Source organism: Sebastes fasciatus, chromosome 20 (assembly GCF_043250625.1).
Source record: "Sebastes fasciatus isolate fSebFas1 chromosome 20, fSebFas1.pri, whole genome shotgun sequence".
Lineage (NCBI taxonomy): Eukaryota > Metazoa > Chordata > Actinopteri > Perciformes > Sebastidae > Sebastes > Sebastes fasciatus.
In genome coordinates this window covers 4,554,319-4,577,500 of record NC_133814.1, presented here as the reverse complement: position 1 = coordinate 4,577,500, position 23,182 = coordinate 4,554,319, and the positions used below count along the sequence as shown (strand labels likewise).

Below are 23,182 nucleotides of genomic sequence, written 5' to 3'. Positions count from 1 at the left end.
GTCGATGGATCGAAACCATCCTCTGCTAACAGTGTTTTACTGGCAGTTGGGTGGTCTCTTCCACTGCGTTCTGACTGACGCATTGACATGGGTAAAGCCACATTTGTAGTCACTCTGAAAGGGTCAACAGCTTAATACAACAAGAGTTAATGATCCTCACCCTGGGACCTATATCACAGAGTTAGTACTTCATTTGAAATGAGATGAAACAGTGATATACCAGCATGAAAATGTGGTTGTATCGCTCGCAAAAAGTGGTATTATTACTGTCTGACAGCGTTTTTTTAGATGGAATGGAACAGGGTGAAACAAAAAGATAGGATTGGTTGACGCTTCACTGCATCATTAGACTTTAGCGTGTGGCGCCCTGGTGAACTGGTGTGATGTAAAGCCCCAGTGGCCTAATGGATAAGGCACTGGCCTCCTAAGCCAGGGATTGTGGGTTCGAGTCCCATCTGGGGTGATTGACAGCAGAGTGGCGCAGCGGAAGCGTGCTAGGCCCATAACCCAGAGGTCGATGGATCGAAACCATCCTCTGCTAACAGTGTTTTACTGGCAGTTGGGTGGTCTCTTCCACTGCGTTCTGACTGACGCATTGACATGGGTAAAGCCACATTTGTAGTCACTCTGAAAGGGTCAACAGCTTAATCCAACAAGAGTTAATGATCCTCACCCTGGGACCTATATCACAGAGTTAGTACTTCATTTGAAATGAGATGAAACAGTGATATACCAGCATGAAAATGTGGTTGTATCGCTCGCAAAAAGTGGTATTATTACTGTCTGACAGCGTTTTTTTAGATGGAATGGAACAGGGTGAAACAAAAAGATAGGATTGGTTGACGCTTCACTGCATCATTACACTTTAGCGTCTGGCGCCCTGGTGAACTGGTGTGATGTAAAGCCCCAGTGGCCTAATGGATAAGGCACTGGCCTCCTAAGCCAGGGATTGTTGGTTCGAGTCCCATCTGGGGTGATTGACAGCAGAGTGGCGCAATGGAAGTGTGCTGGGCCACTCTTTGTTCTGGGGCCCTGTGTTACGTCACATCGTCCATTCCATGTCCTTCTGTAACTTCATTCAATCTGTCAAAAATGAAGTGTGTTCTTGGGATTTATTGTCCATATTCTAAGACCAATCAGCATCCAAACCACTTGGTTTGTATCTTGTAACGTACATGGTACAAACCAAACCAAGAAGAAGAAGACAGAATTGACTTAAAATTCTTTCAAAAGTGAATTCTGCAAATGTTTTTCTGAGGAAGGATATGCATATTATTAGGCCTCAAAGACAAACAATATGTTTTGGTTTGAAACAAGGGTTACAAACTCACAAAAAAAGTCAAAGGGTACCTTAAATTTCATCTCTTGTATGGCATGTGTTTGTAATAAATGCGCTGTTTCAGTAAAGGTTATTATTAGTTAGGAAATTAAGAGTGGGAAACAGTGAATGCATTTTCTACTTCAAGACAACTTTGACTCTTAACACAAAGCTCTCAGCAGCTTTAATGCAAAACCATTAGTGTTGCTCCTCAAAGCTGTTGAAAAACACAACTATTTCTCTGTCATCATGTATAACGTTGCCTTTTTTGTGTGTCTTTGCAGTGGAGGCCCATTTTAAACACAAGCCTTGAAGACCGCAGGAAGCCACAACTCAGCTGGACTGGCCCAGTCTCGTTCAGATCAGAGACAATCCCAACGTGTGACCAGAGACCATGGCGGGAGGCGGTGGGGTGGAGATGGGTTTGGGGGGGACAGGAGGGGGTTTTGGGATGAGAAAAGATGATGACGAAAAAGAAGAGAAAGGAGACAGCGGGACTCGAGCCTATCTATGTGTAGAAAACTTGAACTCTGATGGGACTGAAGGCCCATCATGGGAGGTTGAAACGTTGGTGATCAGAGGCCAAAGGGTAGATGATGTCATCACTATTGCGCCTACCAACCTTGTGCTATACATAATCATCCTACCTTACCTCAGCCATGTGGAACCCTTCCCCTGCAACAACCTCCCCTCTCTCAAATTTCGTCTCGTGAACGGTTCATTCTACCTGTAATCTAATGTAATTATGTAATCTAGAGTCATTTCACTGGTTGCTTAACAAAGACAATGCATTGTTAATTTATTGAATGTACAGTTTTGATGACAGTGGCTTACCTTGTGTGTGTGTGTGTGTGTGTGTGTGTGTGTGTGTGTGTGTGTGTGTGTGTGTGTGGAATCGTGACGTTTTTTCGTTGAGGACGCTGTGAGGTTGAAGCCTCTGGGCACTGAGACCCTGTTACATCTGAAATCTACAAAGTGCTGTTAACAACAATTATGCATAAACACACACACAAACTCTCAGTGATCACCATAGCTGTTAACGTAGCTGGAGGTGGCTGATCTGCATCCAGGCATGCAGGGTTCTTTAACAACCTCAATCTGACAGCTGTTCTCTTATTTATTTGTACTGTTGACAGTCATTGCTGCTTTAAAGGATTGTAATGTGACGGGATTGTAATTTATATAACACTTCTACTCTACAACTGTTTTTATTTACGTTGTGCATATTTTGTTTTAAAGACACATTGTTGTGTTGACCCTTAAATCACAGTGACGGTTTGTTTCATTATAAAGATCTTAACATGAATACAGATGAACCTGAAATCAAGTTGCGGTGTTTGATTTGTCGTCAGTGTTCCAGACATTTTTTGCGTATTTTTGTCTTCTTTGGGAATACACACTGTACAAATATGATACTCTAGGTAGGTTGGTGATGTAGTGCCATATAGTCTGTCCTACATGCTAGAAAACTATGCGTGCTGGTGCCCCACCGCATGCAGCTGGTGCCCTTTTTAGGACCCTACAGAAAAGTAAAACCTTTCCCTTACCTTTCAGGTCTGTTTGTTATTCTGTCTGAGCTCAAGGAGAAGTCTCGTTGTGAAATCTGAATATCCGTATACTCCGGCTCAAATAAATATGGGCGGCCATCAGATTGAAAATCTTTTAGATAACACAAAACTACTCTTTCTGTACTCCAACACAACAAACTCTGCCTGGCTGGCAGCTGGTTTCCATCATGGATGTATTCCACTATTCCACCGTTGTCTTCCGACAACACGTCACCGCGCCAGATTTCAGAACGAGACTTTTCCTTGAGTGAGATTTGTTCCATAATGTTAGAAACTTATAATAACAATCAGAGCCTGTCATGACAAAAACAAGCACTTTTAGTGGACGTAAATGATGGTGCCAGCTTGCCCCAATAGCACCATATTGCAGCCCGTGAGCAGCTACAGCGCACTCCCTCAATACTGGACCAATTTCAAAAATTGTTGTCCCTATTAGTCAGTTAAACACAAAAACATAGGAAAATATGGTCCAGGTTGAAAAATACCGAAGTTCCCCTTTAAGTTAATTTCAACCAAAGCCCCAAGTTAGCCTTTTGTCTCTTGCTTTGTTAAACTCTGACTTTGTAGTCATGCCATTTCCAGATCTCAGCAATTAATGTGGTTCAACACCCAAGTTTAACCAGAACTTCCTATTATTTCCGAGCATGAGCACCTTAAAGGCAATGCTATAATGAAAGTGCAGTTACGTCCATTTATCCAGCAGATGGAGCTCTCCTATCCAAAAGGGAGTTTTTTTTCACTAAACTGATGCATGTCTGTGCATTGAAAGAGTACAATGGACAATACAAAAAGTATTATAATTGACACTGCACAACCAGAGATATCATCTGTGTTATTCCACACATTCTTCTTCCCTGCCAAAACCTGGCAGCTACTTTACCCACAATGCAACTCAACCGCAGACAGAGAATCACAGGTGTTATGCTAGTAGTGGCTAATGTAGCCTCAAAGTTGCAAGCCTCAAGCAGAGTTGAGGAGCGGGTCTGGTTGGCTCACTTCTTTCTACTTTCACGCCCTGGGTTTTTCTTTTTTTAAACTTTTAGTCTTCAGCTACAGCTGCTGCTGTTCAGTAGACTTCAGGCAGCTCCCTCTGGAGCAACTAAAGTCTTTATGCAACTTTTTTTGTTCACATACATATGCAGTAGTACTCTCCAAAACCTGTAAACAGACTTTGATGTGTAAAATCGGCATGCTCTAAGTATAGAGTTTGAGCCAGGAGGCGATTAGCTTAGCTTTGCATAAAGACTGGAAGCAGGGGGGTTAAAAGCTAGCCTGACTCTTTACAAAAGTTTTTAACCCCTTCAAACCATAGCCTGTTATTTTTTAACATTTCTGTTAGTTTGCAGACTAAAGAAACAAGATATGTGTTAATTAGTGAGCTTTAAAGGCGTTTGAGCCAGGAACCGATTAGCTTAGCTTTGCATGAAGACTGGAAGCATGGGAATAAGTTGCCTGGCTAATTACAAAAAAAATTAAGTTCTTAAAGGTCCCATATTATGCTAATTTTTAGGTTCATACTTGTATTTTGTGTTTCTACTAGATCATGTTTACATGCTGTAATTAAAAAAACAAAACTTTATTTTCCTCATACTGTCACACTGAATATGCCTGTATTCACCCTCTGTCTGAAACACTCCGTTTTAGCGCATTTTGACGGAATTGCAACAGAATTGTGTTGCTAGGCAACAGCTTGGGTCCATGTGTGCTTCCTGTCAGTTGATGTCATTCACATACACTGCAACAGAAAATAAACTGCGACACATTCTGAATGTTTACGTTTAAAACCGTGTAATGGTCTAGTACATTGTACATTTGTGACATCACAAATGGACAGAAATCCTAACGGCTTGTTTCAAACGTGCAATTTCTCAATACCGGCTGTGAGTATTTCTCCGTATATTGAGCGTTTTGAAAGTTTAACAGTATTTATATAGCACTTAAACCTGCTTTATAATATAAAAGACTTGAAAATCTCACTTTTTACAATATGGGACCTATATAGGAAAGAAACCGAAAAAAAACTTGTACAAATTAGTGGAGACATAATAAATGTAGATGCTTCCATACAGGGCACACAAGGCAAACTGCAACACTCATTGCAGACGGTGCAGCACTCCGGTATTTTCCTATTTATAAAGGCCTAATACTGTTCACTTATTTTATATGACAGTAGATGGCGCTCATCAGTCACATAAGGAGATCACTATGTGTCGGATAAAGTGTGAACTGGTCTGGTGGTGTAAATGTCACCTGATGATCTCGCCACTCTTACACAAACTTCCACATATACGCTGCTGCGCTGGCTCCGGGGCCTCACGGAATTATGGGTAAATCAATGTTGCTTCTGTCTGGCCTCCTTGTTGTCATTGGCAACCAGGTTGTCACGGTAAACTGCTCAGACAGTGAGCCACTGAGCTGCAGCAGGCAGGTCGGACCCACACAGGAAGTGTTTAAAAGCGGGTGGGACGCCGGCTCAGCGGCCACCGTGTTTATCCTGAAGAGAGTATGGTTGGTGAGGTGCTGGCAGGCACGTGTAACAAACATGTATTAATAGTAAAGCTGCTGCTTCAGTACACAGTAGTTTGACCTGAATGTTATAGGAATCATTCACTTTTTGGTCATTTATATGTTCTAACCGTTTGGGGATTACATGTTCCTATGATTTGAGTGTAGGACTTGTTCTCCTTTAAACCCTTTAGATACATTTAAAAACACATTAAAGTCAGACTAGATTCATGACAATAAGTCGAAGGCTTTTTCTGTGTCATAAGTCAACGGAGCATTTCTTGTTACAGTGCATGGAAAACCCAATCCAGCTGTCCCGTCCATCAGGCCCGGCAGCCGACACTCCAGCCAGAGCCGGGGCTGTGAAATTAGCTAATCTCCTCACAGGAAGCCCAGCAGGAGCAGCTGTTGGATTGGAAAGCAACTGGAAATGCAGCAGGAGAGAGGAACAGGTCAGCAGTAAGAGCAAGAATATCACATTTGAATCCATTGTGTCCGCTGAGTGTTGTGACTGTGACCCTTACATTCCTTTCTTTTAGCGTCCTGTAATGTTGTGATCTACAAATTTCCGATTATTCTACAGTGGCACCGTGTCGTTGGTGGAACCCCGCACTGGATGTCACCTTAATGTGTGAGAAACTGAAATGTATTGTGAAATAACTGGGATGGATAAACCACACACACGGTCCCAGTATGTGACATTTTGATGGCATTTCTCCTGAATACTGATACATTTTACATATCTACAAGATGATAAAGTGCTAAAGGGCTCATACACAAGTTCCATTTTACCCTCAAAGAGGATTTACATTTGGGTTCAGATTATAACGAGACTCCAGGAAGTCGCTACGCAAGTACTAACCTGACACAGTTAGTTTTTTGTATGGATTAAACAAACAAGATATAGCCTGTTTATTAGTGAGTTTAAAGCGTCTATAATTGATTGATTGATTGTATCAAATGACAATGTGTAAGGGGTCGCTCGTAGTGATGAACCTACAGAGAATTATCACCTGAATCTGCAGCTCCCCTCGGCTTTACAGAGCTTTATAGTGAGTTTCAGCTCATCGTTAAGCTGTCCGGCCCGCATTGTTCCTGTTTTTGGTTCACTCTCACCGCGTCGTTTCAGCCGCAGCAGGCAGCTGTTTTCAATGTTTTCGGTGACAAATAAACGCCACAAAAATGTGAAATACTCGCCTGCAAATATTATATATCTAGGGCTTTTATTGTGAAGGTTGAAAGGAGTAATGAAGTTTGCCGTCCTGGTTCGGACTACAGAGCCTCCGTGTTGTTGTTTCATAAATATAGGCGTCACTCAACCCTTTCCGCACAACGTGATTGGTTGATGCCTTTATTTGCGGTGCGAAATATCCGAACAATTCCCCTTGTTTTTTTTTAATTATGTTGTATTTTCGCTGTGTAATAACAAAGTCTGTTCGAAAAAAATATTTGACGTGCGAATCAATTGCACATAAAAATGCCCCTGGTGTGGAAAGGCCTTTATCAGGTTGCTGGGAACATTTTTTGTTGTATCAAGTTAAGCAGGTCTTGTATTTTCATTCTTATTGCTTGTTATACAGAGTCTACACTGATACCCTACATTAATTAGATAAGACAAAAGACAAAGGTACAATCTCTCAGTCCCTACGTGTATATGGCTCAAAGGACAACACTTTCTTGTTGGCTGAAACATCCTTACAGAATAATGCAGACCCTTTACATAATTATGGCCTATAAAATAAAAAATAAAAAAAATACCATCAGATTTAATCAAAATGTAACACAGTAGACTTTGGAACCCATTGATGTGAAGGTGAGGGTAAAGATTTTACTCTCTAAGTGGAAAAACTGCTATTAAACCTGAGACTCCCTGTCTTAAATAGGTGCTACATACCAAAATGTCATTAGTGAGGAGTTTAAATGGAGTGTTTTAGTCCAATACAGGTTTAAATGTCATGCCTCAGTCCTTTTCAGTCAGAAAAGAGAAAAAAAACCTGAATCTTTGGTAATCTTATGATTTTTTTTCCCATGAAAATGAACAAATGTGACAATATATTGACGCACAATATGAACAGATATCAGCACTGTCTTTCAGAAATCCATACTGGTCAAAGCCTTAGGGATTAATCTCTAGACATTGTTTTAGAAGTCATTAAAGCAGGCCACTGTTCTGTCCCAATCTGAGTAGTGTTTCTTCCATCTTCACGGCCTGGTGAGTGTTGTGTAGATGGGCTGCTCCCAGCCAGAGGGAGGGCTGTGTGGAGGTGGTGCCAAGGCCAGGCTGTTGATGAGAGGTGCGGCGTAAGGCCTGCGAGAGGAGTGAAGGTACGGGTACTGATACAGACTGGTAGGGTACCCGGAGAAGGCGCTGTAGAAACTAGAGCTTTGGAGGTCAGCGTAGTCAGATTGGTTGGTGGAGGATGTGGAAGAAGTGGAGGTGTATTCAGGTTGTGGCGGTGGCGGAGTGGAGGAGGAGGAGCTGCTGTAGTGACCCGGGCTCATCTGCTCAGTTTTAATCTGAGGTTTTTGTCTGGCGGTGTCCTCGATGTGGAGCCTGTGTGTGTCACGACTGGAAGACGACGGTGGCGTTCCGGTGGCCCCACTTTTGGGTGTCCAAGTGTGGGAGTGAGAGTGGATGCCGGGCAGGATGAAGGATCCAGGAGGGTTGCTATGTCCGTGGCTGCTATCCGGCGGGGTTAGGAGAGTGGAGGCATGGCTGTTGGGAGGGAGGTACTGGTCGAACTCGTGGACGTCGAACCCATCGATGGTGCCGATGACGTCGGTGCTGAGCTCTGTGATGTCCACGTTACTGAAGTCGATGTTCTGGCGGCCGGTGGGGGGAACGGAGCCGGTGCTGCTGTCCGCAGGCCGCTGGCCCTCGTGTTTGTTCCCCATGTGGAGGTCAGTTTTAGGGGTAGTGGGAGGTGTTGGAGGTCCATGAGACTGACCTGGAAACCAAAAGCAAGGAAGCACCAATCAATATTTCCATACCAAAGCAATAAAGGTAGGTTGTGACACATGCTCTGATAAAAAGTATATTATCTCACCCATCCTGTCTGGATGGTAATGATGGTGCACTTCCCCCGTACCCGCCAGCCTGGCCACCCCTGGCTCTGTCTTAAACAAGCCCTGCTGCTGCTGCGGGACCAGTCCGGGTCTACAGTCCCCCTGTCCCGGTTTAGTGCTCTTGCGTCTCCGAGGCTGGTACTTGTAGTCCGGATAGTCTTTCTTGTGCTGCATCCTCAGCCTCTCGGCCTCCTCGACGAAGGGACGCTTCTCTGTTTCAGAGAGAAGTCTGAGGATGAGAGGAAGAAGTCATTGGATTATGGAAGGTTCTTTTAAAACACCAGCAAGTACATTGGCTATGCAATGCATATTAATTCCAAAATGGATATACATTTCCATATGTACTGTATTTGTGTCTGCCATTTTGAAGCCTCGTGTTCTGCATTTTGGCCGTCGTCATCTTGTTTTTTTGCAACCAGAAATGACACAAGAGGGTGGAGCTAAGTACAACCGAACGCTGAATAAGAGATTTCTAGGTGACCAAAAAGGTTATAATTAACTGGATTAACTTTCATAAACTGAAAATACACTGTGAAAGGGTTAAAGTTGTAAGACGAAAACACGGACAACACCCAGATCGGAAAACACCATGGTAGCGACCTGTCAATCATCCCCTGCTTTATGGTCTATCTGACTCTAAATGGGATCATAGTTTACTAAATGAACATCATGCTGTATTGAAGAAGACTTGAAACTAACGATTGAGACCATAAACTCATATTTACAATGTTTACTGAGGTAATAAATCAAGTGAGAAGTAGGCTCCTTTTCTCATAGACTTCTATACAACCAGAGGAGTCGCCCCCTGCTGGCTATTAGAAAGAATGCAAGTTGAAGGCATTTCAGCAGAGTTGCCCACTGGTTAGAATTCTCTAAATTACCAGACAGGAAATTACAAATTAAAATAATTCTTATTACTGAATGACATTTTGTGCACTTGTACAATTTACTCCACTACAATTCAAAAGGAAATATTGGACTTTTAACTCCGCAATCATATCAAATATGATGTTATAGATTAAACCAATAAGTCCTACCTCAACAACAGTAAAATGCTACTTACACATTAATGCATCATTAACAATAATCCAAAAATATAATATAGTATAAGACACAGGTTCACTTTTCTGTATAATGAGTACTGTTACTTTTGATACTTTAAGTACATTTAGCTAATAATACTCACATACATTTACTTGTGTGACATTTCCAGTGCAAAGTTACAATGTTTTTCTATTGCACATGCAGGAAAAAACACTCTCTGTATGCCTTCCAATTCTATATCACTTTTTGGAACTCTTTTTACCTGAAGTAATGCAAAATTTAGGCCAATTAATAGTGATAATTTTAATGCTCAATATACTTCATAAATACTGTTAGCTGTATTTTATCAGAGGAGTTTCAAAAAGGAAAAAAATCTTAATTTAATTGTTGTAGTCTTCAGGCTTCAGTTGCATACAATACTAAAGTTGAGAGTCCAGTGTAGTAGCTCCAGTACCCACCTCCACAGTTTGCCCAGCGTCTTGCTGAGCTCGGCGTTGTGCAGATGAGGATACTGATCCGCCAGCTTCTTCCTCGCAGCCTGCGCCCAAACCATGAAGGCGTTCATCGGCCGTTTCACGTGAGGCTTGTTCTTCAGCCCTCTCTCTCCATGAGCGGGCATCGGTACCAGCGACCAGTCGTAACCTTTCAGCACCTGCGACACCGCGTCTCGGATGCAGGCTGGGAAGCGCTCAGCCTCCTCCGGTTTGTTGTGCGTAATCCCGGGCTGGAGAGCTGGAGAGGTCGGAGACTCTGAGTCCGATCCATGCTGCTGGGACGTGGAGCTGTCGCTGCCTGCTGCTGGACTGCCAGGATGGTCTAGCAAGGACTTGCTCTCTTCTGTCATTCTTGGCGGGTAAAAAGTTGCTAGAACTCTCCAAATGCGTAAATGCGCACGGCTCTGGAGGAAAACTGTTTCACCCTGAAATCAAGTAAAATCCCAAACTTCTTGTCTTGAAGTATTCCTCTCCGCGTCCTCCTCCACAGCCAGACAACGTGTGACTGACTGGTCAGCCTCTATTTTCTTTTGAGTACATTAACATTTCTCTTTACTCGCATCTCTCCACCCCTCGTGTCCTATTGGCTTTGGCAAAGTTTTACAGTCACAGTTCCTCAGCACCAGGTCCTCCTGGTTTGGCATAACGGAGCAGGAGGAAGCAGATACTTGTTGATAGTCGATATTAAAGTTATTTAAAACAAAATTGTGTGATGGTTCGGATAGTAGTCTACGCAATAAGAGTCAGACCAATAGCTGGGTTTGATTTGTTTGTCCAAGTATTCTACTTTGAGTATTACACTTTCATGCTATTTTAAGATAGATACTTCTACCTCACTACAGTTCAGAGACAAATCATTTAGCCTACTTTCTGTTTCTAAACATTTATCTGACGCTAGTGACTATTTTGAGTCTCCATAATATATAATAGGCTATATCATAATTCATACATTCTTATACACTAAACTGCCGACCAGTGTAAACAAGTAACCTACTTCAAAGTAGTATAGTATAGTATAACATTACAATTCTTCTTTCATATTAATGCATAAGTAATAATATTCTGATAATTTAATATGTTATAGTTTAATTATTATTATTATTATTATTATTATTATACACCGCAAGATAGAGATAACGTTTCACGTGTTTCTTGAATTAGGCTTCTCTTATTTATTCAGATTTATTTTATACTCCTATTACTACTATTACCACTACTACTACTACTACTACTACTACTACTACTACTACTACTACTTCTACTACTATTACTACTATTACCACTACTACTACTACTACTACTACTACTACTACTACTACTACTACTACTACTTCTACTACTACTACTACTACTACTACTACTTCTACTACTATTACTACTATTACCACTACTACTACTTCTACTACTACTACTACTACTACTACTAATACTAATACTAATAATACTAATAATAATAATAATAATAATAAGAAGAAGAAGAAGTAGAAGAAGAAAAAGAAGAAAAATAACTAATAAGAATAATTATTATTATTAAAATAATTTGCACTTCCGTGTCTGTAGTAGTCACGTGACCGTGTAGCCCTCAGACATGGCGTCCGCCGGTGGTGGTGTTGACAGGTCACAGAGCTCTGTGAGGAAGAGACGTGTGGAGAGCAGAAACACGGAGTCAAAGAGTCCCGACAGCAGTGAAGAACATGGAGCAGATAACAGCGAGGACACGGAGAAAGAAAAGAGACAGAGTCGGTCGTTACAGACCGGAACTTACTGGCTCACTCGCATCCTGCTGCTGCGCTGCGTCGCCTTCATCTACTGTAAGCAGGTTCACACTCAGTGTGGTGGTGAGGCGGTCAGTCACTGTCAGTCAGTCTTCCCAGCTGGAGTCAGTCAGTATGTTTATAGCTAGTTAACAGCTAGTTAGTAAGCTTAGCTAGTTAGTTTAGTTTGAAATTATAGCGCTCTTGTTCATATTCTCCTTTTAGTGTGCTAGTGTTGACATTGTGTCTAACTGTCTTCATGTGTAGCCTTAATGTTTACTCTCTGTCTTTAACATCTACAAAACAGGTTAAACACCTTAAAGTGAGATATTTAAGTTGGTGTCAGTGGTGCAACATTTGCCTTTGCCCATGTTCTGTAATGACAGAGTAACTGTGCACCATTTAATATGTGTAAACAGAGTAATTTAGTGACACTTGTGCTGAGAAATAGGTCTGTAGCACCAGTATTGCCACTGGTAACTGAGTGATGCAAGTGTTGATTTTCATTATCTTTTGCAGTTAATTAGATATTTTATATTTAGGTAAAGTAGTAATACTTCTATGTAAAAGTCCTGTATTTAAATTTTAAGTACAAAACCATTGGCAACCAATATATATAGGCGTATCAAAAGTAAAACTACTCATTAGGTAGCAGAATGACCAATTTCAGAGTGATAATTTATTCATTCATTCATGTGCAATATCAGTATTTGATATTCTGTGCAATCTCAGCATTTCATATTCATGTGCAATAATGTGAACCCAACCACTCATTCAGTCAATTTTTTATATCTTGTTTTTTACTGTTTACTTATATTATATCTTTATCTTTTACTTGCTTATTTATTAGATTACATAGATGTTACTGATTCCTCTTGTTGTTTACACTTTCCCCATTTGCTTCTGTAATCCTGCAAATTTCCCCACTGTGGGACTAATAAAGGATTATCTTATTTTATCTTATCTTATCTCATAATATGATTATTACTGATACAATAATCGTAATCTGCATGTTAATGTCGTAGCTGGTCAACGTGGAGCTAATCTTTACTGCTTTATACTGTGTGTTGTATGGTGGTTTCATCAATAGCAATACATCATACTTTATAAGCTGCTCATATGTTTTCTGTGTAAACTCCTGGTCTCATACCTGTGGGTGACAGTAACATGTAGGGTTGTAAACGGCACAGTATTGTCCTCTGAATTGTAATGGAGTAGAAGTATAAATGCACATACTCAAGTAAAATAAAAGTACCTTCAAATTGTACTTGAGTGCAGTACTTGTGTGTTGTTTTACTGGTTAGCAATGAATCATATTTGTGTTTGTTCCTTTATCCCCTGCTGTCTCCTCTCTTTTTCTGTAGTTGTGGCGTTCAGCGTTGCTTACAACCAGAACAAGCAGCTGATAGGCGAGCGCGGCCTGATGCCCTGCAAGAACTACCTCAACAGCGTGAAGCGCTATGTGGGGGGAAAGATAGGCATGGCCGCCTTCGCCTACACGCCCTCCATCCTCTGGCTCTTCGACTGGAGCGACATGGATGCCAACCTGGATGGCATCGCCCTGGTGGGGATGGCGCTGTCTGGGTTTGTCCTGGTGACGGGAATGGCCAACATGGTGATCATGGTTACACTGTGGGTGCTTTACCACTCCCTGGTCAGCGTGGGACAGCTGTGGTGAGTGTGCACATACATATATACTCCCATACAACGGAGATTATATGCATATGACAAATTGTGTTGTGAAAAACCTATATATACAATTTTGCAAAATAAAATGATCAGATTCAGCTTTTAAAAACTTGTTACTATCCTTTAAATGTTTTGCTTTTAGGTCCTTATATCATAGTGATCTTTTTAAGCTACACTAATCAATATTTTATACTTTAAAAGCGTGAAAGGTTGTTGTTTTCACGAACCCACAGAGCATTATCAGCCAAGTTTGCAGCTGTTAGTCTATTTTGGATCACTGTTTTGGTTACTCTACTCTCTTCAACATTGTTTCCAGCCACAGAAGGCAGCTATTTTCATCAAAATACCTCTGATAAACCCACTGCACACTAACCGCCCAGCACCAAACAGCAGACAAAGTTAGCAACTAGTTGGTGGACGTAGCAGAGCATTAAGCAGCCAAAGAGCCAGAGTTGGTGGAGACCAAAAACAGAGCTAGAGAAATATTGGACTTACATTCATCAGGTGGACAGTGACATAACTCTGAATTAATGCTTATATTGTGACTCTGTGTCTGCTGGATGTGTAAACTGGCATTTTAGGCATTTTCCCCTTTCCCCAAGTGGCCAAAAAATTTATTATTACTTAAAGAAAATCTCCAGTTTTGTCAAATTTAGTTCATTCTAGCTACTTCCTTCTAGTCCCTCAGTTTTGATACCCAAAAAATAAAAAAAAACACTATTTTCTCATACCGTCAGTGCTATCAGCACCTCCTGAAAAGCCCAGTCTGTTCTGATTGGTCAGCTAGCCTACTCTGTTGTGATTGGTTAACCGAACCAAACTCTTCGGACTCCGCTCCAGCGCCGCTCTAACTAGCTTTGTTTGAAGGCGTGCCAAACTAACCGCTAGGCAGGTATTATGCAAATATGTGACTTGGTTACATCACCACGTTAGGGAAGAAAAGGCGGGACTTGAAGCAAAGGCGTTTCAGGCAGTTCAGGAGCAGTGTTTCTGTGGGGGAGAGTAACTCTCTTTGGCGTGGACTTTGGGCTTTGTAACTTTGCAGACCTTTTGCATGCACAAAAAATGATATAACACTCTAAAGGAAAGGGAAAAAGCATTGAAGCATAATAGGTCCCCTTTAAAGATGGCCACACACACCCTTGTCATCCTCTGCTAGAAACACAAATCCTAATCATATTGAAAGTAACATAATAAGTTTGCCATAAATATATGAGATATGAGAATATTCTCGAAAAGACTGGTTTACCATAACAACTTTAAAACAACTTTTTAAGATTATAAATTATCAGTGTTGTATTTCCAGCCTGTTCTGCTGCCCCCAAGTGACAACAAAAAAAACCCAAAATTAATGCTTTTATTTATTTGTTATACTGAGGTGTCCTTTTTTTTTTCTTTTTTTTTTCTCTTTCTAGGTACTCCTTCGGTAAGTGAACTTCACTGTCGACGCCAGTTTTCAACCTTAACACAAAATCCAGGACTGCTTCTTTTGTTCCTCCACATCAAATAGAGGAAGTGGGTTTGAGGCAAAGCATTTATGTGAGACACTCAGGTTTGGATGTCATTGTAGTTTGTTTATAGTGAAACCGACGTGGTTAAGTCCCTTAAACCAAACCTGTATGTGAGCTGAACTCTTTTGGCACATCTGATGCATGTACTGTAAGTAGTTAGACTGATGTTTTTAGAGTAGAAATGGATATATATTATTTCATTTAATTAAGAAGGGTTGAGACGAGCACCCAGTATGATTCTATTGGGAACTGATCTTCATGCAGCTATAGAGTCATGGATCATAACCATAATACAGCACATGAATCTACGTTTATGCTTATGCTTGTGAGTAACCCTCCCAGCTTTCTCATGATTGTTTACAGCCAGTTATTGGGTTTAAAACACAGTCACTGACAGAATGACGGTTTACTGATGTGCAGTATTGCCTCTTTGCTTGGTGAACCCAATAAACTGTCATGAACGTAATAATAAAGAGGGGGAGGACAGAAAGGAGAAAGTATAAATAGGAGTTTGTATGAAGGGCTCCGGCCCAGATAAGTGGCGAGGTCAGTGGCAGCTCTGTGATTGGTTAATGACACTTTGTAGTCAGAGACGCCAGGCCAGTGTCTGTGGTTGGGAGTTGTGGCTTCTGTTTTGCTTTTTTAAAAACGTTTTTTTTTTCTTTTTCTCTCACTCTCACTGTCTTTCTCCCTCACTAACTGTTTTCTTTTTGGACCTATTATCACCCTGTAGCTGACAGTGCAGCTTCGAGTCTGCAGACAGAGCTTCTCTGATTGTTCCCAAGTCTAGAGGCCTGTTAGGGCCATTAGTCTCTGGAATATATGACAGACAGACATTGTTCAGTCCCTTTTTAAAAATGAAAAACTCAAAAATTAAGTTAAACAATCTTTACACAAGGTCTTCTGGAGCGTTTCACCATATAACATGGTCTTCATCAGTACATGAGGTTTGCTCAGTTGTCATCAAACTGCAGATTTCAAACTCTCCATTCTTCTAATCACTTTTAGTGAGATTTTTAGCCAAGCTGGCCCAGACTGAAATATTTCAACAATAATTTGATAGAAGTTGTTTATACAGACATGCATGGTTACCAGAGGATGAAGCCTACTGGTTCTGGTGATCCCTGACTTTTCATCTACTTTTCACCAGCAGGTCAAAGTATTCACTTATCCTGGGGAAAATCTCACATCTACGAGATGGATTGGTGCAAAATTCTGTTCAGACATTCATGGTCTCTATAGGATGTATCCTAAAGACTATGGTGATCCCCTGACCTTTTCTCTAGCACCACAACAAAGTCGACATTCGTGGCTTGAAGTGAAATGTCTCAACAACTGTTGTGTGAATCAGCATGACATTTAGTACACACATTCCCCCCATCAGGATGAATTTCGTTGATCCCTTAACTTTTTTTTTTTCCTAGCACAATTAGTTTTTATTAGCAAATTTTAGAATGCTTACATGCTGAACTAAGATGGTGAACATGGTAAACCCTGGTGGCTGGCTGCAGTATAAGTCATAAATCCCGCCCTCTCTGTGTTTGCGGATGGGACATGGGCCAAACTAAAAAAGTCAAAGTTCTCGTCAAATATTTTTTTTCCTAAAGATGGTTTCTGTCATTTTAAGTAGTTCTTATCAAGCTGATGTATGTTCAAGTGTTAATTTTTCTGATAAGTTTGATTTTATTTAGTTATTTGATGCTATTAAAAGGTGGTGAGACGTCATGATTGACAGCTGTGATTGACAGCTGCTCTGAGTGAATCAGTCGCAGCCGGAGGCTCGGGAATTGTACGAGAGAGGAGAAGTTACTTTAACTTTCCATAACCGTCACAAGTGTGTTTAATAGAACATGTGTCAATTTGATCATGCGTGCAGTTATAGGGATATTATATAGTTAGTTGCTGTGTCTTTCTCACCAAACATCTCCTGTGGTGCTAACGTAGCAGCTACCGTAGGTGGCTCACACTAGCAAGCTGTGGCCGTGCTAGGCTCGTGATTGGCTCGGGCGGGTGTATGGGTAGCGCTGCTACCCCCCCCCCCCCCCACCCCCCCCCGATCAGACTAGCTCCAAATTACGTCAAAATCTCAAATGGCAGCTCCCGTATCTGGGATGTTTCGCTTCACTTTTGTACAGATGGATGAAGTGGAGCCACGGTGTCCAACTATATATATATACAGTCTATGCTCTCAGTAAATATGCTTAAAATAAGTTATAAATAAGCACCTGTAACCATGCTTGAAATGATCAACTGCTTTAAGCAGCACCAAACAAAGTTTCTGTGTAAAAATGAGGCTATTTCAGAGAGGTCTCTCCAACACTGCTTACCATATCCTGTTGACTTAGATTACATGATATTCTAGATTGAGATATGAACGACTCATAGCCCACAAATGTAGGTCTGTGGTTTAGCTCGAGTGTTCTGCGTGCAGCTAAAGGCATTAAGCATTGTTTGCTCTTGTGTGGCACATTGCCCCTTAGTTTAGAGGAACACTTTTTTTTACGAATGCCCCTCTGATGATTTGTCCAGGTTGGGAGAGTCAGCTGTTGGAGACAGGGTTTCTGTCCATTTTCCTGTGTCCGGTGTGGAGTCTGTCCCAGGTCCCCCGCCGCTGTCCCCCCTCCCTCATCTGCATCTGGACCTTCAGATGGCTCATTGTTCGCATCATGCTGGGAGCTGTGAGTAAAACACTTTACAAATACATGCAACTAAGGGTTTTGCTGCATCTCTCGGACCACCGGAACTAGAGAGTACAACTAACTTTGACAGAAAACAACAAAAAATAGCAACAAGATCATGTTTGCATGTAACTTCTCGTAGCGGCAGTCTAACTTGTCAAACACAATCAAATTGAATTGATTGGAGTTGACTTAATTTAATGCCAGCAGCACCTTGACTAACACATTTCCTGTCGGGAGACCCTGAACAGGCATTGATAACATTCCTCTCTAGGAGGAAGCAGATATTGTAAATTCAAGCAGAAAGGCATGTACCGTACACACACACACACACACACACACACACGCACACCTGAATACATCCAGCAAGCTAACATGGAGAAATAAAACCATTTTGCAACGGTATGATTCCACGGGATATTCCAGTGTTTGTCCTCCTCATTTTAGATCGTTACTTTTGGAGCAGTGCTTCGCTGTAAAACACTGCCAGTATTTAGAAATCCAACCCAAATATATGGTCGGCTAAACAACATGTCTGGTTGTTTGACAGTTTCCATGGTAAATTTTAGACCACCGGCTCGGTTTTTATCTGCCAATCACTGCAGTTGCAGGGTTTTTCCTATTAGGACCATGAAGAGAGCTGAAACACAAGGGGAACCACCTCAGCCCTGTTTAACTGTAGAGACCTCATTTCATTCAGTAATATGCAAAGTCACCACAATGTTGAGAGTTTAGTTGTAAAGTTAGATAGCCCCCATTTCTTATAGCTCGTCTACACTTACTGTTACAGAAATGGTGATTGAAGAAATATATGACATAATGGCCCATGACATAATGTATTGGTTACCAGAAATATTCATCAAATTTTGGATCAGAACTCGTGACATTACAAGTATACATATTTAAATCTGCAGTCGGTAGCTTTGAGCAAATATGATAAAAAGTTATTTTTATAAACCTGTCACTATATCCTGACAGTAGTGCATGAGACAGATAATATAAAAATCATGTTCCTCTGTGTCCTCCTGTACCCCGCATTGTAAGATTTCACCGCGCCCGAACGTAAACAACCAATCAGAGCCAAGGAGACTTGAACGCAGCTGTCAATCACTGCTCGCGAAACTTGCAAACTCCGATCAAACGGTCAAATTAGGCATCGCTGATCAAATATGAATCAAGATTCTGTTACTGTAATGCCTATTTCTCTCCTCAAATGTTTTCAGAAACATCTTGTAGTGTACTGTTAAGCTGTAAAATGAAAAAAGTTTGTGCGTTTGTCCATTCTGGGCTACTGTAGAAACATGGCGGCCGGCTCCCTGTGTAGATAAAGGCTGCTCATTCTAAGGTTACGAAAACACGATTCTTATTTTCAGGTGATTATACACTAAAGAAAGCATAGTAATTAATAGTATATTCCATTTTTTTCCATTAGATCCCCCTAAATGCTACACACTGTTCCTTTAATTGAGAAAATACTCGACAGATTAATCGAAAATAAAAATAATCTTTTGCTGCAGCTCTAGTACTCTGCATATATCGGCTTTTTCAGCATGATATTCACTTAATCTGTTCGTGGCAGTTGGCTACTATCCTACTTGTTTCGTAGTTCGAATTAAACCCAACATTATACTTCATTGTTTAATAGATATTGCATTACTATGTAAGTGTTTTTAGATTTTTTTATGTTTGCAAGGGTTAATCTTCTCCAGCGAAATTAGCAGAAGGTGTCAGACTGTGTGCAAAGTATTTCAGGAAGTCACCCCGACATATTCTAAAATCTGCTGAACAGATCACTTTCAACCTGATTGGATCAGATGATACGATTTGGGCGATTATCCAGATCAGATCTATTTTCATAATGAGATTTTAAATTTTTTTGGTAATTTATAACAGTGCTGCATTCAAGTGCTGTTAAGAATGTCAGACATCCAGAACTTGGGAAGTTTTGTCAGGAAATCAAATCCAGACGTCAAACAATAAACAAAGGAAACAAGAATGTCACCGAGGCTACGTTTTTCTCTCAACTACTCAGCTACATGTCTTTTCCTCATCTTTACCGACACTACGTGAGGTGTTGTGTGAAAATGTGCAACTATGTAATTCCCCGAAATTGCATTTGCGTATACTTCATAGAGACAAATCCATTGCAGATTACATGATAATACGTTGGGAGAGCTCAAGTTGTTTGAAACTATGAAGAGCAAAGACTCCGTCACAGTGACTGTGTTTGTGTAGCAGCTTAGCAGTGTGAAGCCCAGTCCAGCCCCTGCCCACAGTCCCTCAGTGTTTGATCCAGCCCGGTGACTGTCATTTATCTGTCTGACAGCCTGTGGTTCACCGCTGCTCTGTAAGTGCTCTACAGTTTCTGCTTGTGAGGATGACATGACTTAGCAGCACACGCTTCAAAGGCCCCCACGGTCGTAGGAAACGAGTGGGAGATGGGGTGCATAAGCCCACCCATCATGCTTGTTGAGTGTAGTTTCACGGCATGACTAAGAAGTGACCCAAATGGTCACACTCTGGTTACACGCTTTAATCTGGGATGCCTCTTTTTCTGTCTCCACATCATGGTACATGCAGTCATGGTGGCATTTGTCACGTCAATATTTGGGTTTAAGATGGGTAATTTATATTAATACGTGGGATGGGCTCATGTGCTTTTATACGACCAATACTGATGTTGCATCTTCCCGTTATTATCCTTCTAGCCAGCTGTTGCAATAATTCAATACAAATACTGTATAGTCTGTGTGTCAGCCCGGCGTAACGTTAGCGAGTGTCTAATAAACCGTGTGTGTATGTGCTACGTTCACAGCTGAATCGTTGCCGGTGGCTTCGTGTTTGCCGTTGTCACACACATACGGTCTGTCAGCGCGGTGTAAAGTTAGCGAGTGTCCGACAGACCGTGTGCGTCTTGCGGCGGTGAGTGTGGGGTTGTCGGTGGCGTTATAGTTGTGAACGTAGCAGTAGCAGTGTGTGTACAGTTTATTTGCCGGAATAAATGCTACAACTCCTCAGACCCAAGCAAGGTTCCCGTGTTTTGCAACACCGGCTCAGACTCACTTAAGGTGGGCTGTTAAGGTGGACCAGCTATTCTCCGTTAAGTGACGAGCCGCTTCTCTGAGATTTGCTCAGCTTTTTATTTAATAATTAATATTTCTTTTAACCGTTTAACCGATAGCATAGTGAGCGGAGCGGTGCTCAGATGGTTGCAATCTGCAACCACACCACTAGATGTCACTAAATCCTACACACTGTCCCTTTAAGACACACGGTATCTTTCTTTAGAATATCAACATTAATGAGAGTGTTGTGGAAAAGAATCCCATTAATATAGAAGGAATCAAATGCTCCTGTATTCTTGGTTACCTTATAATAACAACAGACTCTGCTAAGCTACATAAAGCACCACCTCATATGGGAAGTAATTGGCTCATTAGAACAAATAGAACTTCCATCACACACAGTAGGTCGCCCAAACATAATCACTTCCAACATATGGCTGCAAAAATACAATAAAAGTCAGATGACCATTTGTTATGCTAAACAAGATTGTTGACATAGAAATATTTGCTAATTAATAGATTAATTGCCCTTATTAGTGTGGTCATTAGCATAGTTGGATGTGTTCAATACATCATGCAGATTGTGTTGGGACATTAAGCAGCTGGTGTGATTCGTGCTGCACCAAGGTTGTTTACATCAGCAGCCTGTGCGGGTTAATCAGGCGAGAAGCTACAAAAAGTGTAGCTAATGTGATCCGATCGGACCATGTTGGCTCACAAACTGTGAAATATTCTGAAATACAATTAGCCGTGTTTACATAAGGGCAGAGCGAAAAAGTAGTGCCGATTCACATGCAGCCCTGTAGTCCTTTTTAGTTTCCTTTTCCTTACAAATAAATTAGCGTTGAGGTTTCAGTGGACCTCAGTGGCTGTAAGATCTGGTTATGCTGTTTGATTATTATACTAAGGTGATACATTTTAGAGTGCATGTTTAAGACTCTCACCTCTGTCCACATCGCTGTAGTTCTTCATGAAAAGTTAAAGGTGCAGTGTGTGGGATCTGGCGGCATCTAGCAGTGAGGTTGCAGATTGCAACCAACTGAAATTTCTCAAGCATGTAGGAACACAAGCATGCAGGAGAACTGCGGTGGCCGACACGAAAACGTGAAAATGCGAATGGCCCTATAGAGCCAGTGTTTGGTTTGTACGTTTCGGGCTACTGTAGAAACATGGCGGCCATCTTTGTGAAGAGGACCTGCTCCGTATGTAGATATAAACGGCTCATTCTAAGGTAATAAAAACACAACGATTCATATTTTCAGTTGAAACACTAAAGAAAACATACGTATTAATATTATATTCCATTTCTGCCAATAGATCCCCCTTAATGTTGCACAATGTTCCTTTAAAGGATTTTAGCATCTCCACAAATTGGCCGTGCAGCCTCTGATGGCTCAGTCTATTCAGTGTGGCTTAATGCTACAGCGAGATAATGGTTTCCAGTATGACCCGAACAAAACATCAATGTGGAAGTATTTTTTTTAACCTGTACTAGTCTTGGTACTGGGGCTTTACTTCTAAAATCCCAACAAAATATTTAAAACAGGCTAAATTAATTGATAACGGAGCACCCATCTTTACTTGCTAGCAGTTAACTGATAGCATAGCATTTGCAAAGCGAAAAATATTTTAGGAAATGTCCTTGTATCCTGGCTTTTTCCATCATCACATAAGAAGGTATAGAGATATGTCCAGAATGTGGTTAGCATTGTCTTAGCTTAGCACAAATATTGGAATCAGGGGGGGAACTGCTAGCCAAGCAAGCTAGTATCCTGGGTGGTGTCCAGTGTCTACAGTGCTAACCACGGAGAGTGTTTAGCATTAATCTTTCCTTAATGAAACCCTGTCAGCTGAATCATGTTGTTTAATAAATAATAAAGCCAGTGAATATGAGGTTTCTTGATATTTAATTTGTCACAGAATGAGTTGCCTTGGCACAAGGCACATTTCTTGTGAAGAAACTCTTAAATGATTCATTTCTCTGGTTTTCTACTAAATGTTTATGAGCTTCCTGTTTAAAGTGCTGGCATGGAGATTGTGAATTGGATTACACATTTCACTGCTGGCAGGAACATCTCTATGAAACACTCCCATAACAGTTGGAAGTGCTATGCTAGGTGTGGAGTTTTGGGTATTAACTGGGATTAGAGTTAGCGTGAGAATGTGTTTCGTGGGTGCAGATCAGATTGGTTTGCCTGTTAGCTAAGGATCTTGGGATATAGTGTTGCTGGCATGCTCACCAGGGTGTTGGTGTTCAACTGGCCGACTGGAATAGGTTCGCCCTGACTCTTATGATAAAGATCTGTGGTGAGAGTGACTTTGAGGTGTACAAGTGTGGTTGATGATGAGGTCCTATGATCTTGCTTTACTGCTGCTGCACAGTGGCTCTGACCTATTTAGAAATGTTTCTTTTCTTTTACTGTTACACTGAACAGTCTGGTAAATAACTGTTTTACTAAGAGTTTTGTTTTGTGGTGCTCTAATTTCTTC

General features: G+C 41.3%; 3 protein-coding genes, 1 long non-coding RNA gene and 2 other non-coding genes across 7 annotated transcripts in view; 5 read left to right on the top strand and 1 right to left on the bottom strand.

Moving 5' to 3' along the window:
• Nucleotides 1-2,641, top strand: part of LOC141759060 (arf-GAP with dual PH domain-containing protein 1-like) — a 56,975-nt gene extending 54,334 nt beyond the window's left edge. The window contains exon 11 of the mRNA XM_074620964.1: nt 1,603-2,641. Within this exon, the coding sequence (XP_074477065.1) occupies nt 1,603-1,631 (29 nt within the window). The 3' untranslated portion in view covers nt 1,632-2,641. The remainder of the gene's footprint in view (nt 1-1,602) is intronic.
• trnar-ccu (transfer RNA arginine (anticodon CCU)) lies at nt 391-463 on the top strand. The gene has a single exon. It is a non-coding gene; the product is annotated as a tRNA-Arg (tRNA).
• On the top strand, nt 904-976 carry trnar-ccu (transfer RNA arginine (anticodon CCU)). Its single transcript has one exon. It is a non-coding gene; the product is annotated as a tRNA-Arg (tRNA).
• Nucleotides 2,642-4,731: 2,090 nt separating the features above from the next.
• On the top strand, nt 4,732-6,608 carry LOC141759061 (uncharacterized). Its single transcript, XR_012592000.1, has 3 exons — nt 4,732-5,413; nt 5,682-5,843; nt 5,931-6,608. It is a non-coding gene; the product is annotated as an uncharacterized LOC141759061 (long non-coding RNA).
• A 120-nt stretch (nt 6,609-6,728) lies between these two features.
• On the bottom strand, nt 6,729-11,446 carry sox8a (SRY-box transcription factor 8a). The gene is made up of 3 exons (XM_074620963.1): nt 9,960-11,446; nt 8,439-8,686; nt 6,729-8,339 (listed from the first exon to the last, which is right to left on the bottom strand). Exons 1-3 carry the CDS (start codon nt 10,343-10,345, stop codon nt 7,594-7,596), a joined length of 1,380 nt encoding a protein of 459 aa, XP_074477064.1. The 5' UTR covers nt 10,346-11,446; the 3' UTR covers nt 6,729-7,593.
• A 107-nt stretch (nt 11,447-11,553) lies between these two features.
• Nucleotides 11,554-23,182, top strand: part of lmf1 (lipase maturation factor 1) — a 28,622-nt gene continuing 16,993 nt past the window's right edge. The window contains exons 1-4 of one of the 2 annotated variants that reach the window (XM_074620961.1): nt 11,566-11,806; nt 13,114-13,423; nt 14,854-14,864; nt 17,479-17,627. In XM_074620961.1, coding sequence (XP_074477062.1) covers nt 11,584-11,806; nt 13,114-13,423; nt 14,854-14,864; nt 17,479-17,627 — 693 coding nt within the window. In that variant the 5' untranslated portion in view covers nt 11,566-11,583. Of the gene's footprint in view, nt 11,807-13,113; nt 13,430-14,853; nt 14,865-17,478; nt 17,628-23,182 lie in introns of both variants that reach the window. The other variant, XM_074620962.1, reaches the window with a different exon arrangement.

What these genes read in the sequence shown, in the direction of transcription:
- sox8a (XM_074620963.1), bottom strand. Translation starts at nt 10,345, where the DNA reads ATGACAGAAGAGAGCAAGTCCTTGCTAGACCATCCTGGCAGTCCAGCA. An exon ending in ACGCTGGGCAAACTGTGGAG is followed by an intron (nt 8,687 to 9,959) that starts GTGGGTACTGGA and finishes TCTCATCCTCAG; the next exon opens with ACTTCTCTCTGAAACAGAGA. An exon ending in TTACCATCCAGACAGGATGG is followed by an intron (nt 8,340 to 8,438) that starts GTGAGATAATAT and finishes TTTGGTTTCCAG; the next exon opens with GTCAGTCTCATGGACCTCCA.